The sequence below is a fragment of the Anser brachyrhynchus genome (assembly GCF_964034855.1).
Source record: "Anser brachyrhynchus genome assembly, chromosome: 5".
Taxonomy (NCBI): Eukaryota; Metazoa; Chordata; class Aves; order Anseriformes; family Anatidae; genus Anser; species Anser brachyrhynchus.
The window spans coordinates 17,393,772-17,413,167 of NC_137699.1; the positions used below are offsets into that span (position 1 = coordinate 17,393,772).

A 19,396-nucleotide genomic window follows, 5' to 3' on the forward strand; every position below is an offset into this window, starting at 1 on the left:
GACTAGGCTAGGAGCACGTTCACATTACAGATAAATCCCCTTGCAGTACTGCTGTTCAGTCAGAAGCAGTCTGGTGGGATTAAAGCTTGCCACTAAAGACTACCCATAACTTTTGTTTGTTTGTTTTTGTTTTCTTTTGAGGAAAGCACACTTTTAGCAGTCTAGGTCTCACATGTCATAGGGACAAAAAGTAGCACAGATGCACTCCTGCAGGAGAAGCATGCCTTTGCTCAGAGTGGAGTTCTGCCCATTGCTTTAGCTGGGCATCTAGTGGCCTTTCTGCTCCTTCACAAGGACTTAGCTGTTGAACCAGGGAGTCACAGACCACTCAGAGAGGAAATCATCAGTTCTGTCTGCCTTCCCTAAACCTTTCAAGGCTCATGATCTCAAATAGCTTCTCTCTCGTCCTAATAGCTGCTGTCGGCTGCCAGCCTGTTTCAACTGGATGGCCTCCAGAGACACTGTGAAATCCTCTGTGCCCAGACGATCAGCATGGAGAACTCTGTTAACATCTATAAATATGCAAAGGTATGTGCCAAACTGTCTCATTTAAGAATCACAATGAAGCAGCATGCATGCTTCTGCAGTCTCGTTTTGGTACCCAAACACAATGGGCGTAGAGCGCGTCCCTGCTATGCTGGTAACTCTGCCCTAACCACAGCAAGGAGTGAGATGATCTACTAGGTTCCAGCCTCTGAAGTCCTACACAGCACCAGTATGTTCTCCTGTCTAAAGCAGTCATGCATGAAATTGATGAGAGAACCCTACAGAGCAGGTAGAGAGGTCTTAGCTGGCTGACACAGCATCATCATCATCCAGCGAATCCCAAGAGATTGAAATCCTCAGAGCAGTAGGAGCGCTTGATCACAGTACAGCAATTAAGTAGCAAACCCTTTCCCAGCACTCCTAATGCTGAAGCATAAATTTTACAGCTCCAGAACTAACAGCAGCTGTGTTCTGACACAGATATTCACCTCTACTTCAAATAACCTAACCCAAATTATTAATAAAATCTTAAAGGAAATAGTCTGCCATTCCTGGAAGTTTGATAGACGCAGGGTCACATCCCTTAAAAGGTGAGCAGAAAGATGACCTCATAGCAATGTGCATACTTACTTTGCACATAGTGGTGCACTGATCTTTTTTGATTCCTGACTCTCACGCTGGGCCATGTTTTCTGGGGAACTCAGGCTGGTCCATTTGAGGACCTAAAACATAACCGTATGCAATAGGTGGAAAGGAGCATTCTCACCTGGTCCTCAGTACTTTTCATTAAATTACTATTTGCACAAAGCTCCCAGAACCTGGGTGCGCGCACAGCACTCCTAAATACTGAACCTAAGTTTCATCTTTCTCCTATTACTGAGCTTCCCCCAGTGGTTCTGAAGCAAAGGGAACCGGATCACTGCCAAATCCCCCCCAGCACGTTTACCCCCGCTCTCCTGCACTCAGCTCCTTTTTGTAGCAGTCAGACTCGCATCCTAGGAGCCATATTCCTGTTGCCATGAGTTGTGTGCGCCATCTGGCAGCACATAATTTTATGTTGCAGCACGAGCTCCCTGCCTGCACAGCAAAACAGGTATCTTGGCCACTTCATCAGCCAGCTGCTCTCTTCCTTGAAGAGGAAGAGACTGGACTGCAGGCGAGCGGCTCTGCCAACAGCAGGCCATCAGGGGAAGAAATTAAAAAAAGCTTGAATGCCTCTCTGCTCACACCTGTGCCTGCAAAAAACATCAAAAGAAATTACCAGCCATCACTAGTGCTACCCTCGTGCTTTTCCACAGTTATTACTGTCCTTTTTCTGTCTGAGGCCCAGGCATGTCCTTTAGGTCGGTGCCATACAGAAAAAGCTAACTGATCTTACTCTTTTCTGCAGATTCACAACGCACCTGAGCTAGCCTCTTTTTGTGAAGGCTTCTTCCTCAAACACATGAGCGCTCTTCTAGAACAGGACTCATTCAAACAGCTGATCTACAGCAGGAACAGCAAAGTGCAAGGCTTGGACCCTCTGCGGGACTTGCAGACAGCCCTGGCTGGCCGCCTGCACTCGGTGTACGTCACCTCGAGGGTGTGAGGCAAGAACAAGGCAGTGGCAGAAGCACTGGTTCAAACCGCACTGGGGTGCACCATCAGGCAAAGCCGTGGCTTTCCTGTTTGCCTTCTGGAGTCATCAGTTCTTGCTGGAAGTCCCCTGCAACAGATACCCCGCCGGCAAGGGTACTGCGCCTCGTCCCACTGACGGCAGGGAGCTGGCTTCTCTGTGCTACTACTGTCGGAGAAACACTGTCACAGTGTGAACAAGAACGGAGGATGCAAGCGAAGACCCGAACCGAAGAGATCAACACTGCCATTCACACAAAGCACAACGTGGGGCTGTAGAGAAGTGAGGCAATTTACCTAGAGCTAACACCTAATATGTAGTCTTAAGTGTCTGTCTGCACACCATAATGGCCACCTAGTTCATACGCATAGATGTTTTATTTGTAAAAAGGCTGCATAGAAGGAGTGTGCTGATCCTATGGACCACTGCCCATTCAACAAGTCATCTGTCTGAACACAGAAGCTGGTGTACACAGACTACTTCACTGCAGTAATAAACACCAGTTTCCGCTCATGGCAAGAGACTCCAGCATAAATTTTCCCCTAAACTGTTTGCACCTTGAGAGAGAGATTTTGTAGATGTATGAGGCTGTGTAGAAACTAATACTAACTCTGGAATTACTCACTCTTTATGCCTAGTATGAAGAACTGAGCTGGGGCAGGGTGGGGAGAAAACTTTATTTTTTTTAATATGGTTTCACTGTGCTAGTTGTTTAATCTGGATCCAGTCTGAGGAAAGAAAAATACTGCCTACCCTTTCACTATAAAGGTTTGATAGTCCAAGTCACTTTTACCTTAAAAAAAAAAACAAAAAAATTGTGAACATTATCTGTGAGACCTGACATCTTAAGAGATGCTTGCTAAAAGACTCAGGTGTAGTAGGAGCTATCACTATGCTGAAAAACTGTCTAATTGCATAAATAGCAATAAAAGTCTCCCTAAGACCATGATAAACATACCAGCTTGCAACTTTGTTCACTCTGGAGCTAGTTGGGAGCGCAAGCCCTGACCTCTAGTCTCTCTTCCATGCAGTGATGTTTCTACAGATAGGCTACCTCGGGGGAGACTGTGCGTACGGCCACCTGCTGCCTAGAGGTAGGCTGCAGCCTGACACCCAGGCTGCAGCACCAAAACAAGATGCCTCAACTTGAACACTCAAGATTCACATTGTTCCTTTGCTTGCAGCAGACATGTTTCTGTTCAATAAGGACTCTTTCTAGGCCTTCTCCTAGCTGACTTAGAGAACTAAAAGCAGACAGTTCAAGATACACTTTTGGCTGAGGCAACTTATTTTTTTTTTCCTTTTCTTAAAAAAAACCAACCTTAGGAAGCTAGTTAGTTATTTTATACATTTACCACACACCTTGCTCTCACCGATAGCTTTAAAAACAGTCAGCCATTCCCATCAATCTTTGTAAGCACCCCCCAAAAGCATGTGCTGAAATGCCTTCATTGGTTACAGATGGGTAAAGGAGAAGAGGAAACAAAGTTTTCATTTGGGAAACTACTGCTTCTTAGGAATTCAACCATTGGTATTGTAACTAAACACACTGGAAGAAGTAGGCTCAGCTGGGCACAATCTTCAAGGCAAGGCATAGAGGTGGTTTAAGTAGATGAAGGGAAGAAAAATGAACTACAGAGTCCCCCAACAAAGTCATCAAAATGTGACATCGCTGCTTTGCGTCAGGCAAACTGCATGCAAAGAATGACTCCTCTAGGATCAGTAATCTGACAGACACGTTGGTCAGAGCACACTCCAATGTGTGTTTTAGGTACGTATCCACTTTTGAAGATCACCACCAGCTTCAATAACCCTATTTATTATCAGAAAGCCATAGAGATGTTTCAGGATTATCACTGGTCTGCCTGAGAAATACCACAAAAGGCTCTATTATCTTGGAAGGTATTTTCAAGTAGCTGCTCCAGCTATCTGTACAAAAATGTAGGTCCTCCTTTGTTGCTGTAATATTACAATGCTTTGTTAATTGTACATTAATGTTGTCATTTATGTAAATGTACCAGGATTTTATTAACAATGTAATTTTAAAAAACATAGCTGCTGTTATTTATTCCGCTTCTCTAACAATGAGAAAACCACATTTAAAAACTCCTGTGGAAAAGGTACTTGCAGTTTTACCATCCTATATTGCTTTGGTATATGTACCTCATATTATGCTTTAAAGCAAGGGATAAAGAGGCATTTATTTCCCTGTCCTGGGCTCAAGCATTTTTTGAAGTAATAAGCTTAACTTACTACACGTCAGCTATGGAAAACACAAGTTTACCTGCCTTTCACCAAAAAGCAGCAGAGAAAAACCTCAATTCTAGGATTCTTCCCCTATTCAGCACAGACACGGTAAGGCTAAGATGACTGTTAGTTAGCATGGAGGTATCCACACAGTCCTCAGAACAAACACCTAAGACTCAGTCCCTTGCTCATGCAGACGCCCTCTCTAGCACTTCCTTTTTTGTCCACCACAGACCCAAGAGGGCTGAAACAGCAGTGGCTGGAGCACCCTGCCTGCTGCTTCGCAAAGGGTGTTTAAGAGCACGCTGGCAACCACACACAGTCAGGCGTGCAACGTCATAGGAAGCCCTTCTGAACTCACGGTGACCATCGCACACCCGAGGCACACAGCTCTCCCCAAGAGGAGGGTACGGAGGCAGCCACAGCTGCATGTGTATCACCCCTATCCTTAGTTAATAAAGCCAGTGACTTAAGTAATGCCAGGACATGGGAAAACTGAACAGAAAACTGCTAGACCTATTTATGGCCTTGTCTCTTCCTTGTTACCGTGCTTATCAGAAAGAGTGGCCCACTCAAATCAGGCTGTAAAGAGCAAGGGCATTTACTTATCTATGAGGTCAGACAAACAGACGTTTCTTTTTGCTGACAGGGCAAGAATTTGACCCAGAAATAACTAAGTATTTTTTTTTCCCCTCTTAAGTTTACCCCATAAATCTTGCAGACCCCTACAGAGTTTGGGAATAATGCCTGAACTGTAACTCTGGATTTAGTGCTTCTCTACAGGAGGACTCAAATACTTGGTTTCTTAGGATGCTAATTCTGACGATTTCAGAGGAAGCCATTAATACAGCCAGAACCTGTACCTGGCTGCTCAGAGCCTATTCATGGTTGTTTCTTTCCTTCACTTTCCCACCATACATGGGAACAGTGCGGCATACCTCCCTGGTGCAGCGAGACTTGAAATCCAGCTCTACAATAAATTAGCTTCATGAGCACTTCTTAGCATTTGATTTACATGACCTGAAAGAAGTCTGCTGGGACTGATACATGAGGGGTGCTTTCCTCTTGCGTTGTACCATTACACCAGCATGCTTGGAAACCAACCAGTACAAACACTGACTTGTTCTCAAGAATCATGGAATACAAACAAAGACCTAAGATTCCCTTTGGAGCACTTTCACGCTAAAAAGTAGATTAAATAGAAATTTGTCATGAAACTAGTTGCACACCACCTCTGTTTTATGCAGGACTGCCCTTCCCTTGCAGTCCTAGAAAGTAATGTAGCAGAGTTTGCTTTGGGAAGCACAAAACTGCTGCTCATTATTATATAACTTCATGGAGCTCACGAAGCAGAGCTTACACATCTGCCTGAACATGTTCAACGACTTTCAGACTAAAATAAAACCTTATTGCTTTACAATAAACCTTTGCACAGCAGGCGAGCACCAGCTAAAGTAACGCTGCTACCAACTGGCCCTTTGCCCTCACCAAATGCTGCCCAAGCAGCCAGACAGTGCTTCCTGCACCTGCCATAACAGAGACTGCCAGGGAGACACAAGAGGAAAAAGAGGAGCAAGGCAACTCCCTCGAGGAAGCGGGGCAGCAAGCTGCTGTCACCGCTGCTTTTGGCAGAGAAAGAGGACTCAAAAGCTAGACTTGGCTCCCCAGGAGGTTTTGAGTATAAGGCACCCATTAGTGCACAGCAAAGAAAATAGAAATTGCCCTCACAGCACTATTTGCCCAAGCAAAAGAGGGGGGCAGAAAAAAAGCTGCTGTTGTATGATGAAAATTGCAGCATGGCAGGGAAAAAGGCCTTAACCACAGCAACACAGATTGGCCCAGTCCCAGTGCTGTCTGTTTTCCTACTGGCCGTAACTTGACAACAAGCAAGCCACTTCAAAACTGTTCAGCAGGAGTGCAGAGTAGTCAAAGCTCACTGCTTCCCAAATGCCCACTGGATGGGCAGCTCACTAGCCAGGACTTCACACAGCACTCCACTTTCAGCTCAGCCATGAGAAAGTTACCGGTGCCTCTCACCGCCTCTCTCCCTCCTCAGCCTTTGCGTACCCAGCACACAAACTAAAAGCTGTTTTTTCAACTTCTCCGGACAGCCCCCCCGCACCTCACCACAGCTGGGGGAGGCAAACCTCCCCCTGCATGCAGGGCCTGCTACAAGCAGTGGAGATCCTCAGCACCACTGGTTCTCTTCCTCCCAGGTACCTCTCGGAGGTCAGCTCCCTCCAGCTGTCAAAACAGCTCACAGGTCTCCGAGCAAGCAGGATGATTCCACTGACAACTAGGTCACATCTACCCACCACCTGCAGGGAGCTGCTCAGCTAGCCGCGGCTTTCCGATTTGCCTCCAATTAGCCACAGCACTCGGTCACTGCAGGCAAACAAGCTCACTGGGCACAGGAGAGGAGAGTGAACGCGCAGCAACGTGACAGGCACTAGATCAGCAACCCGGGAGCACTGAAAAAGGCTGTAAGCTGACTTGGTGGGTTTGAAACAGGCCTGGAACACTACTGCATCTGGTTACTGGGTTGGTCAAAGAGCTGTCCCGCTGAATAGGAAGCGAGGAGAGAAGGAAGCCGAGCTGGCTTTGGATGAACGCACGCACTGCGATCAGCAGTACACCAGACTTCAAGTATACACAGACCCCTATGTATTGTGTACACAGGATCCCCTTAACAGGAACCAGCTCACCATAGGGAAACTCACATCAAGTAACAACAAAAATCCAAAAATCCTAAAATCCAAAGATGCAGAACCCACTCTCTTCTCAGCTCTGGCATTGCGACACTCTTAGTGCACTGCTGGCTATAGACAGACACGTGTTCCTGCCTTGTGGTTGGACTGCATTCAACTAGCCCGTACTCTAGCTGGAATTTTAACCCAGCCTGACTGATCTAAAGCACAGACATATTGAAAATAAATAAATAAATAACTATACACACACACACATATATACATATATATATCCACCTCCCTCACTTATTTTAGTATTTGAGGGCTTTTTTCCATTTTGCTCTTCAAAGAGCAATCGACAGACAGAGGAATCCAAAAAGCTGCCAGGAATCGTAAAATGTACACGGAAAACTTGACAAAGAATGGTTCAACTCTGAATACATACATTTTCTGTAGAAGTACCAAAATTCTGTTTAAATAAACTCCCACTCTGGAATGGAGGGGCACAGTCATTAATAATGCCTAAGAAGTGCAAGTATAAACATGAAGCTCAAATCCTTCAAGACTTCTATTACAACTAAAGGACACTGAGTTCACAGATAACAAAGCAGAAATTGCTAGTCTTATAGACAGAAAGCAGCAGAGGCAGCTCGATGAAGATGTCAGCTAAATAGTAAAATCCTGATTTGCTTGAAGAATCCAGTTTAGTTTTGCCTGCTACCTTCCATATTGATTTACAGATAATTTACAACAAGTTTTGCCAGACTACATAATTATGTTCATTGATCTCCTCCTACATAACACAAATGCTTCCAAACTGAGTGGGGAAGATGCCAGCTTCCTATTTTACTTCACACTACTTAGTAGCAATGGTTTGCAGAATTTGGCGTGTAAGAAGGAAAAAGCACACAAACAGATGTGACGATACCACCATTCTTACCCTGCCTTTATTTCTCAAGGTATCCCACACCTTCCTCCCCAGCATCTGAGCACCCACAGACTCTGCCAAGCTCTAACAACATGCTGAATGCTGCTCATGTTGCCCCGCTGCCAGTTTGGCTCCTGTGTAAGTAAATGTACTTTCCCCAGGACGGTGCCAGTAGGACAGGCGTCAAGGTTTTCATGACTGCTGCCTACTAGCATGAGGCCGTATTTCCTGGAACAGCCAGCCACCTCATCTGGCTTGAGGTGCATGTAACAGCTTCACATCACAACCCCAGGTAAAGGGGGTCCCCAGGGCCACACAGGTCACAGCAGACGCAGAGGACAGTCAATTCGTACACTGATTAATAGCTATTTAGCATAGCCTTTTAAACAAACAGAAGCTTCCCAATATTTTTCAGTTTAAAAAAAAAAGACCACAAAACATTTTTGAACTTCCTAGCCATCTGATCCCCTGTTTAGCCATCAGAAACACAAACCAATTTCTGAGCCTTAACAACACATGGCTATTCTATAATACAAGTTCTCTTGAACCTTACTTTCGAGCCCATTATTAGAACTAGAGTTTAGCAGCACTCTTAGACATGCATTGTAATTTGCATCTTAAGGAATTAACATCTTCTTATCACAAGAAGTGCAATTAAAAAAAAGCCTTCAGATACTGTCAACTACTAGATAGCAATACCCAGAGCAAGTAAAACACTACCACGTGGGCAAACAAACCCAACAACCCACACAGAACCTGAAATAACTGCTGGTGCTGTATCAGTGCTAAGTTTCAACACACTTTGAATAGACTCTACAAGCATTGAAAGCTTTGACTTGCAGCCTGTTAGACCACAGCTGAATCCCTCAGTGTTGAGCATAATAAAGTAGGCAAGCCAACGTTATCCAGACACCACACAGTAAACATTTGATACCAGTTCCTTACTTGACCACCATGTCAAGCACATCTTTATAAATTCTCCCTGAAAGAGCTAAAGGATGTGACCAACTTGGGACAATCCTTAAAAAAAAAATAATCTTTTATTACAATAATACCTCAGACAAATGTGAGCAACTCCGGAGGTTTCTTTATTGAGCTAAACAAGCCACTGGAAAACCACGGTCCTACAGGTAACCATAGGAAACATGTTTTTCTTACATGGGGCTTCCCCAGCCTGACTGAAGCAGCAGACCCCCGCTAGAAAACAGCCTTCCAGCCAGCACCCCTCTGGGCTACCAGTGCTTGACAGAACTCTCAGCTGGCTGGGGAGTGTCCCCCAAAAGGACTCCAGCACTAGCTGCAGCCCCTCCTGCCCCAGCCCAGCCTAACAGCTTGCTTGTTTGTCTCTCCCAGGACCAAGTCAGGCAGACAGCAACTCGACAACAACATCCAGCAGACTCCCTAAAGCAAGGAGGCTCTTCATCCCTTACCAGTTGCCCCACTGTTAACAATAACAGCAAAAAGAGAGAATTCACACTCACCTTTTCTTCTTGACAACTTCCCAGGCAGCTGTGAAGAACCTCATACTTTGTGTCTCCCCTGTCTGCTCTTTTCACAACTTCTTTAGAGCCTGTTCAGTGCAGCTAGCCACCACATCGTTGCTGCAGGGTGCCAGTGCCACTCTTTCAGCACAGCTGGGAGATAACGGGGCTCCTCATTAAGCCTTTACAAGCTGCAGCTGTAGATCTCAGGGCTCAACTGCCCCCAGCATGGGGGCTGTATTGCTGCTGCTGACTCACAAAGTGGGCTGTTTACCGAAGGTATATATAAAGGCTGTGCTGTACGAGGCTCATGTTTAACTTAGATGCTTCATAAAACAGCTTCCTAGAGAACAAATACTGTGTTTTAACTGAGAAGAAATTGGTTCTTCAAAGATTTACTGGAAATAGGAGCTCTGAGATCTAAAAACAAATAGAAAGCAGCTATGTATCACTTGCAGGTAAGTCTTTCTTTTCCAAATCTTTATGCTGGAACATCAAGCTAATACACCAGGGCAGCATGGTTTGGGGCAGGAATGGTTCTGTGTCAGAGTTTGCCATGGTTTTGACGCCTCTGGAGTCTGAGAGCCACCAGAAATAGAGCACTGCAGTCCCAGAAAGTCCTAACTCCAGACTCGTACAGTTTTACTGCCAAGCAGGAACCATCAAAGAGCAGAGTTGAAACTTACCTGCTTGACTGGCCCCTGAGCTGGAAAAGCAGATCATTAGGACCAGGTGTAGTATGATAGTGCTGATTTCCTGGCAACCTTTACACAAAGCTTTCCAATAAAGTCAAGCAGTAGGTCTAGGTGAGCAGATAGCAAGGGAGACACGACAGCCAGAGCCACTCTTCCAGCACCTGTTAATCATCCTATCCTGCTTGAGAACCAGGAAATGTAAATTATTGAGCTATGGAAATGCTGAGACCTTGTAAGCAAGTGTGAATGCAAAAGAGCCTTTTATTACAGCTGCTTGAGCAGCACAGTAAGTAGGAACTATACACCGCCTTCCAAAATAGAAGTGTTTGCTGTATACCCTGAATTCTCGTGAGCAAGGACTATATCATTGACAACAGGGTTAGAGCTCACTGGATAATCAGCTCCAAATGAAAAAAAGTGAGCTGTTGCCCACACTGAAAATCCCCTCGAGCTACAAAGGAATGGTAGTACTACCGAATCAGTTGCTGAATATATCAAGACGTACTGCAATGCTAAAATGTAGTCACATACCAAAGGCTAATGCATTTCTATCATTTGCCCACTCTTTTTTTAATAAAGACACCAACAACCGCTACGAAGCAAGGAAGTTTACAGACTGATCTCTCCTGTCTGAATGAAAACTCTGTAGTTGCTAAGGCACCCTCATAAGATCCCAGTGTGTTGCAGAGTGCCTCACTCAAGCTCTGCAATCACACTTCATAAAAAATCTCCACAGACTGTCTCCTGGCAGTATCACTGCACTTCCCTTAATACAAACATTTTTAAAGTGCCTCTAAGGCTTTTCCTTTTCCCTAGCTCTCACCCCCCTATCCCATTCCCCACCCCCCAAAAAAAAGAGTCCTTTGATTTGAAAGGAGAATAGTACTTCTTGAGTACAGACCAGTCACTTGTCAATTCAAGTTCACTGATTGTCTTTAAGTCATTTCTTCCACTTCTGCTTTATATCTTTAGTCTTCTTAAATTTCTTCTGCTGCTTGGGTCCTCTTGCTGCTTCTAGTTTTCTTTTCTTCTCACTGGGAAACAGGAACAAAATATCTGTTTAAAATACACTGGGAAGCCCATCCAGCTGCAAAATTCTTGTTGTAAAAAGCAGAAAGGGTCTATGTAGAAATGTTTGCTTCAAGGCCTCCCAGAGAAAGTGATTGAGAGAAAATATTTCCAGTTTCTTGGGTCATTTAGAATGCTACAGAAAGCATGAATAAGAGTATGACCTAGATTGCCCCGTTTTGAGATTTTTTAGCCCGATTTGAATTCCGTAAGAGATCTTGATTTTTAGCTACAACAACTTTGTTGTTGCTTTTCAAGACTGTAAGTAATGTTTCCTAAAGGCAATTCATATAAGGCATCTGGAAGTTAGAGTAACTAGAAAAAATATCACTGACAGTTGTAACTTTAAGCACACAATCTTTTTCCTGCATTAGATTCTGACTACAGCAAACATGACAAAGCTTCAATCTTTATAAACACTGATGAGACTCTCTCATTTCTGTAAGGCTTCTAGAAACTCTCAGCTTCCAGCATTCATGAAAAGAACATGAATACACAAAAGCCGGAAAAGAGATGCAAAAAACATCACATAATTACTTCAGCTTTCAGACACCAAGGGAAGGGGCAAAAAGCAAGCAGGCCAAGTCCCAACTATAAATTTCCAAGGAAGAGGTGAGGAAACACTCCATGCTGGGCAAGGTAAAAGAAATGAGACGGATGAAAAGGAAGGAACTGCGGAAAGGCACACTCAACATTTTGCAGACTTAAACTCAAATTTGAAAGAATTCTCCTTAATTGAATTCCCATTTTCTCCAATGGGAATATCATAGGCTTCCACCCAGTGCTAGCCCCCAAGGCAACAGGACAGTAATGTGGAATGAGTTTGTTCTTTAAAAGTGACCCCAGGGAGAAATAGCACCAATTTGTGTGGCCAAGATCAAGACTTAACCGTGTCAATAGAAAGAGTTGCTATAAGCAATTGAGTTATATGCAGACAGGACTGTAATCTAGAGCAACAACACACAAGCCACAGAAGCGCTCTCCATGAGAGGAATGCTCACACCCTGATTTCTTGAGGAAATTTTTGAATCTATCAAGGACATTACATTCATTTTATCTTCAGCTTCACCCTTTTGGGGAAAAATGCAGTAAAGCTAGCAGGACAAGAGAGACCGCTGTAGAGTATTTCAACTTCCCTAACCTTTTCACACTGACGATAGAAGCGTTCTGTCCTGCTTTACTCAGCACCTCGTTCCATTCTTCATCGTCCCCCCGGATAATATATCTGAGTGAAAAAGGTAAAGGAAAATTCAAGTAAAATTGCCAGCTCAAAGCAGGAAAAAAAAGTGATTATATTGTCAGATACACAGTACACTTCAAACAAAGCTACTGCATTAGCACCCAACAAAACCAGTAGTTGGAAATACATACAAAACTAGACTGGCAAAGAGATACAACAGCTTGTCACGACTTTGTCAGCAGACTCAATCTGAACTAGGTCGATAGCAACCAACAATTGTCTTCATCCAAAGCTGGTCAATAGCAGATGAAGCTCTCTCAGGAGCCGCTACTGTAAACATCACATAACTGTTCTATGAAAGCCTCTCATCAGACAAGCAGAATGCTTAACAGAGTATATCTTTTATGAATGCAAAAAATAAGCCACAAAGGTGTTAGTTTCCATAGCAGTAGTGTATACTTCTCTGCCCACTAGATTTCTTAAAACATAAGCTTTCAAACATTACAGCTGTAAGACCGACAAACACAATCAGAACTATATTCACTATAAAGATTTTGTTTTTAAAAGGTTGATTGCTTTCTTGTTTTCTTTCTTTCCTCCCCCACAAAGGAGAAGGATGATTGTGGCAGTAAAGGAAGAGGCTGCAAAAACCAATGGCTTATAACAGAAAGGTAAATTAGCAGCTGCTCTTAGCCAGCAGTAAGCTTGAATTGTAGTTTTTCTGCATCCATCCAGGAAAAACTGAAGACCTGCAGGTTTCTTTTGGAAAGAGAAACTAAAACAGCAATTGCTATTCAACTAAACTCATGTGCTGTGTTTCCTGTCATTATGTTCAAGTACCCTGAAAATAACACAATTTTAACTAGGCAAAGCAGTCATGTAGCAAAACTAAGTTGTTTTTCTCTATCTCAAGTTCTTAGAGATTCAGACTAGATTAGCCTTCCTTCATACAAGGCGAAACAACACTGGACAAAGACATATCAAACAGCTCTGTCTGTTCTGTTAGCTTCTGTAACCTGTATTAAAAAGTGTTCAAAATAGATTTTTGGCCCTCATTCCTTATAGAGAAGAACATGAATCTGTTTCTGGATGAAGAAGCATGGTCCAAAATGACAAACAAGTATGTCATACTATCAAATCTAGTAATTAGAATTAAAATTCTTTAAAAGTTCTAGTTATCTTGTTTTCCTAGTGTGACTGACTTACAAGTCACTTCAAATCACATCCATTTTTGGTCCTCTCATTTGAGGGTAGGACAAAGATTCCTTTTCTCAGATCTAACAGATGAGAGAGAAAAGGAAGAGGATCAGAGTGGCATGTTTAACTCCTGTTGGCCCAGAAAGAGAGACATCTGCTGACATTTCAAGGAAGTTGCTGGTTTGGCAATTCAGTATCCTACAAACTGTCCAGCCTACAACAGCTAAAAGCATCTGTGCTCACTGCGTTTAGTAAAGGAAGCTCTCGTTTGTTCTTTTGTGTTGGTTTTGGGGGATTTTGTGTGTGGTTTCTTTTTCTTTCTTATTAAAGAAGAGAATACTAACATTAGCCAGGTACTAATTTTTACTTGAGTTGAAGACAGTTGAATACAGAAAAGCTGGACAGCAGACAACAGCACCCATGTATCCTGGTTTGAGGAAACTAATGACCTTTCCTAGAAGCACAATAAACTGTCAAATTATAAACAGTCCAAAGCCAGGCAGCTTTTTTTCATTACTCCAAATTACAGAACTATAGAAGTTACGTGTGTAATGTACATACCATACACAGCCAGGATCAAGACTGCCCTATAGATACATAGTAAGAGTTCTTGCCACAGTGTAAGAGTAATTTACCATTTAAATAAAAGACAAAGGAAAACAGAAGTAAAATAAAGTGCTCAAGACCATGCCAGTGGTACTGAGAACTGAATTGGCATTTCCACATCTCCTGTGTGCAGTACCGTAATGATGAACCAGCCCCAACTTTAATAATTCAGTTCTACAGTTCCACAGACAGATCTCACTGTTGATCAGGTGTGGTCTGCTAATTCACAATCTTTTGCTTTTTGTTCAAAATACCAGTAGAAAAAGGGACATCAGTGACCTCATGCTTGGCAAAAAGTAAAATTCATGCCTATGACACACTTTTCAGGAAAATAATTCATATATTGAGTTAGCAGGTGAATGACACTGAACAGATAAGTTCTGTTACTGAATTTAACTCCTCCTGGAAAGAATGGTGTGAGTATGAAACAAAGGAACTGCTAACAGAGCAGATCAAGACAATCACTGGCTATCAGGCACATAATATCTAAAGTTTCCATTAGAGTAGCAGCATATGCTTATCCCACATGGCCACCATTGAAGATACACACTGCTATTTCTCACTTATTGATGGTGTGACATCACCATATTGTGACTACAGCCTTGTGCACAAGATTCAGCAAGATGTACTAGTACTGGTGACCCAGCATTCAAATAGATACCAGAGGAAAATTGGATTTGAGACTCATACAGATGAATTCTTACTGTGTAAGGTCCATTTCTTTTAGCTTCCCCACTTCTTGCTTGTGTTTTTCTTGGAATTCCTTTGCGGCTTCTTCCTACATAAAGGACAGCACAACAGATGCATTAAGTTCTGAGTGCAACAGTAATCATGTAATACAAGCAAAACTCGTTTCCCCACTAAAGAGAAAAAACAAATACTAGATGATCCTACAAAGCTTTTATCTTTTCTATAACTGCATTTTTATGTGATCAATATACGTATAGTTGTAATGCATAACTCCAAAGTCTTTGTGGGTTCTGTGCAAATCCGTATGGCAGATTAACAAAGCATGACTAAGAATGTAATGCCAAAAGCTGGTTTTATAACTACCACATAGCGACAGAGGTGACACAGAACTCTAATCCAAGAAAATTTAGATTACAAGGCTTCTACACTCAAGGGAGTTCCATGAAGAGTGCTTATATATGTATTAAGAATAAAGTTCATAATTACCAAATCATCATTTAAAGATTTAATTGTTGGTTCCATTACAATATCCTTTGTTGCTACCATCTGTTCCTCCACAGCCTTTTCCTGGACAGCGTTGAACAACTGAAAATGAAATAAGCCAACACATGTAAGACTCAGTATTTCTTCTACGATTGTGCTTAAAAATAAGTAAGAAATGCTGGTTGTCCGCATGAGACTCTTGTAACCTTGCAAATATTTTCAGACAGTTTATTTCTGATGCATACGTTCCATCATACTAAAATACAAACCTCAAAGCTTCTTCCTGAAGGCAGAATTACACACAGCTTTCATTAAAAGTATAAAAATCAAAACAGCACACAATGTCACTTGCATAAATGGAGAGAACTGACAGTTAGCAACATTCTATATCAATACACTGTTTTGATGAACGTTTGTAGCTAAAAGCTGCATATTATTTTCTTGTATATAACTGTCTTCAAGATAATTAGATGAGTGTTATGCAGAGCATAGCATCTCTCCAATGAACATCTTATGCCACACCGCAGAAACTTTGCTAACATATTCTGTTCCTTGAGAACTAGAGGCACTAGGCTGCACAAGCAATTGCAAGCAGCTTGCAACTTTTATGTCTGTCTTTCTCCTTAAAAACTCATCACGCTACTCACTTTACTGCAGACACCAGGGGAAAAAATAGACTCAAAACTTTCCAGTAATTTCACTGGACTAAGGTCCACCTCTAAATGACATCAGAGAAAGTTTTTTCATTTGGTTGATTTAAAAAAAAACAAGCAAACAAAGGCTGAGATGCTACCAATGCAGTGAACCATCATAAACAAATGTCTCAAGTTCAGCTGGCATCGCTGGCTGTACGTTCAGCATTTTGGTTTGGGACATTTCAACATTTAGAAATGTAACATAAGCACTCGTATTTGGGAAAACACAATATAAATCAATGCCATAAATACCTGCTTTTTCCACTACGATTTTCCCTTCTTACAAACTAAGTTTACAGTCAATTTTTGTGGACATGTGAAAGATACGTAATTCCAATTCAGCTTTCTACTAGCACCAGGCTCAGTACTGGAATTACACTTTAGTCTGATACAACCAAGACAAAGCTTATCATGATGCAATTACCTGGACTACTTTGCGGATGATTCTGTTGAAGAGGCCCATCAACTGACTGCTGGGCAGTTCTACCTCCTTTTCCAGTTGATCCAGAGATTTATGTTGTAGACCAATCCCTAAAAGAAGGGCCTGCAGAAATGACATATTTCAGTTAGAGAGGCTTTTAGAGCAAACACTTATATAAATAGTATCCTCTATGCCCCTGACATTTTACCAAGTCCTTGCTCTACTCAGCTAATACAAGGCTCCTCTGGTATGGGCTCAAGCTTTGCTCAGATGCACTGAACACCCCTAAGTTATTCTGTAGTCAGCTAGCAGCATTCCTTACTTAGTACAAATGAATACCTCTCTCCTGAGGTACAGCTCAAGAACCAAAGGATTTTGAGGTGCTTTTAAGCCATAGTTCACACAATATTATAAACACACGGAGTACTTCACTGAACATGCAACAGTATGATCTCTGCAGATTTTATTCAAAGCAAACACTAAAGTTAGAACACAAGCAGGAGAAATGATGAAGAGGACCACAGAGGAATAAATCATCTGAAGCAAAGGCTTCTTTTTAAAGATGACAAGAAACGGGAAACTAGTCCAAAATTAGGAGACAGTAGAGAAGTACAAAGAGAGATGAAGCATGGCTTGCTCTCACAGTGATACATACCGACTGTGCAGCTGAGAGAGAGATATCACCCAACTGGTTGAGAAAAAACATCCTGGCAATGGTAGGTACCATATCCATGATGAGATGATAGTCCACCATGTTGCGAGAATACATCTCTAATCTCTTCAAGTCATATGGGATGAAAACAGATTCTAATTCAACACGGCTGATGGCTGAATGATAGAGAGACATCACTGTCAAGACTGTTCTTCACAGCTCTCCAGGATCTCATTATTTAACAAACTCCTTTTTCACATCATTGACTGAGGGCCAACTGCTATCCCTTAAGTTCACTTTCCAACACACTTCAGAATTCAACTCACTAAGTATAACACTGCTATTAGGGCTGGCTTGGTTATTCCAAGTCTTTTCAGACAGAAATATAACCATATGAAGAACATTGCAACTGTCAAAACAGACTGGCGTATCGACTCAAACATGCCAGAGAGACTAAAAACAGTGAGGGCTGAGAATCAGTTTGCTCAGACTTTCAATGTATTACATTGGTTTTGCTGATAAAAACTCTCTTTGTAGCACCAACCAAACATCTTTCACAAAGACAGATACTAAAAGCCCACAAAATGCAGGTTACCAAGTTCTCTCAAGAGGACTACCCTCTGTTAGGCTTACTGAGAAAACATCAATTTGCTTTTAAAGAGGATTTTTAAGCCATGAGGGACTGTTAGAGTTGCCTTATCTGGCCTTTTTGTTATAGTACCTGCATGTTCACCCTAGCAAGTGCTGCACTAAGCCCAAAGAACACACAGTTAACTAAAGCTTCTCTCTTAGAAAGACATCTAATTCGAATTTCCAAATTTCTGATGACAACATTCTCCCTAAGATCCTAAATTAGCTGCTCTGCCTATTGACCTTTGATTCTCAAGGCTTCCCTTCTAACTCCATACTGGATTTAGTAGACTTCTTTATTCATTCACTGGATTTTGTTTTGTCGTGCCTTTAGCTGCTATAGTCAGGAGCCCTCTGATTTTGGAGTACTTAAATCTCTGACTGAAATAAAAAAGGCACAGAAAAAAAAATCACCACCACACCAAACCACTACCTGTTTTTAGTTGGCAGAAAATGTCCTGTTAGTTTTTACTCAAAAATACAAGCATTTTTTTGGATGATGGAAACAAAACACCAAGAACAATTCATGGCACCTCACAAGAGACATCATACCATGCATGTGCTTGAGAACTCTGATAAACCTACACAAAGACTTCAAATTGCATTCTAAATGAATATGTGAGCCAGGGTACTCACGGGGTTGTGACTGCTGTTTGATATTTTTGTTCTGTAGAATATTCAATGCCAACGAAGGAGAGAACGTGCTGAACTGGTAGGAAAGCAGAGAAAGGAAGCGCCTCCTAAAATCTATAGGACAAGATGAGAAAACAAATGACTCCTGTGGACCTCTAGAATAAATATTCCAGAATATTTTTCTAGTATTAGCTCAGTTACCTTTCCAGAAGGCTGTAAGCCAAGGCTCCTGTTCAGAGTCCTCTTCATTCAGCATCTTCAGCATGATGCATGAATGCTCACCAGTCAGGTCATTCTAATAACAAAGATACATTTCCCATCATCTCCATGAACTGTGTATACTCTATGCTAAACTGAAGGCGGCAAGGATCTTCTAAATCAACAACTCATGTACCAACTGCTACTGATCACCACCACCAAATATAAAGCTGATGAACTTCTATAATTTGGTAAATCCCAGTGCTGAGAGATTTTGGCTTCTTGAGATAACCACTATTCACCAGTGTCACAAATCGCAGTTATAGCTCAAGAGCCAGAAAAACAAAAGGAAAGTGGGATGACAAGGGACAAATTATTCTCTCCAACAGTACGGTAACAGCTAGTGCGTTTTTTTGGTAAACACCTAGGGAAAGCAATGGCAGTCAGTTCGAGGGCCAATTGCATATTTTACCAATAACCACAATAACAACACTGAACAGATGCACCTTTGTTATATTTTTTTAAGTGCAAACTACTCAGAAGACTACATTCACAACCCTAAAATTTGAAACCCTTAGTTAACTATTAGACCAACGAACAAAAATGAATACAAAACAAACCCCAAGTGTAGTCTCAGGAAACTTTTTTGTCCAAATCACATCGCACAGAAGCTAATGGAAAGATGCCCAGTGATTTCAATAGGGCTGGATTTCATTCAGAAACAGTATGCTACTTACTGGTGTTTGCCTTAGATAAACTGGCACAAATCCAGCACGTTTCCAAAACCTAGGGAAAAGGATAAGA

The 19,396-nt window shown here is 42.2% G+C and overlaps 2 protein-coding genes across 4 annotated transcripts in view; one reads left to right on the forward strand and one right to left on the reverse strand.

Annotated features, from left to right (window-relative positions):
• Positions 1-4,155, forward strand: part of ABTB2 (ankyrin repeat and BTB domain containing 2) — a 140,853-nt gene extending 136,698 nt beyond the window's left edge. Inside the window, exons 16-17 of the mRNA XM_080594498.1 lie at positions 415-528; positions 1,877-4,155. Coding sequence (XP_080450624.1) covers positions 415-528; positions 1,877-2,074 — 312 coding nt within the window. The 3' untranslated portion in view covers positions 2,075-4,155. The remainder of the gene's footprint in view (positions 1-414; positions 529-1,876) is intronic.
• Positions 1-19,396, reverse strand: part of NAT10 (N-acetyltransferase 10) — a 103,014-nt gene that overhangs the window by 69,352 nt on the left and 14,266 nt on the right. The window contains exons 20-28 of one of the 3 annotated variants that reach the window (XR_013952040.1): positions 19,330-19,378; positions 18,596-18,689; positions 18,398-18,508; positions 17,135-17,307; positions 16,483-16,602; positions 15,367-15,465; positions 14,895-14,968; positions 12,349-12,432; positions 11,041-11,173 (exon numbers count right to left, since the gene is read on the reverse strand). Coding sequence is in view for 2 of the 3 variants with exons in the window: in XM_080594496.1 (XP_080450622.1) it covers positions 11,080-11,173; positions 12,349-12,432; positions 14,895-14,968; positions 15,367-15,465; positions 16,483-16,602; positions 17,135-17,307; positions 18,398-18,508; positions 18,596-18,689; positions 19,330-19,378 (898 nt within the window). In the remaining variant the exon portion in view is untranslated. Of the gene's footprint in view, positions 1-10,380; positions 11,174-12,339; positions 12,433-14,894; positions 14,969-15,366; positions 15,466-16,482; positions 16,603-17,134; positions 17,308-18,397; positions 18,509-18,595; positions 18,690-19,329; positions 19,379-19,396 lie in introns of those variants that run through there. The other 2 variants (XM_080594497.1, XM_080594496.1) reach the window with 2 other exon arrangements.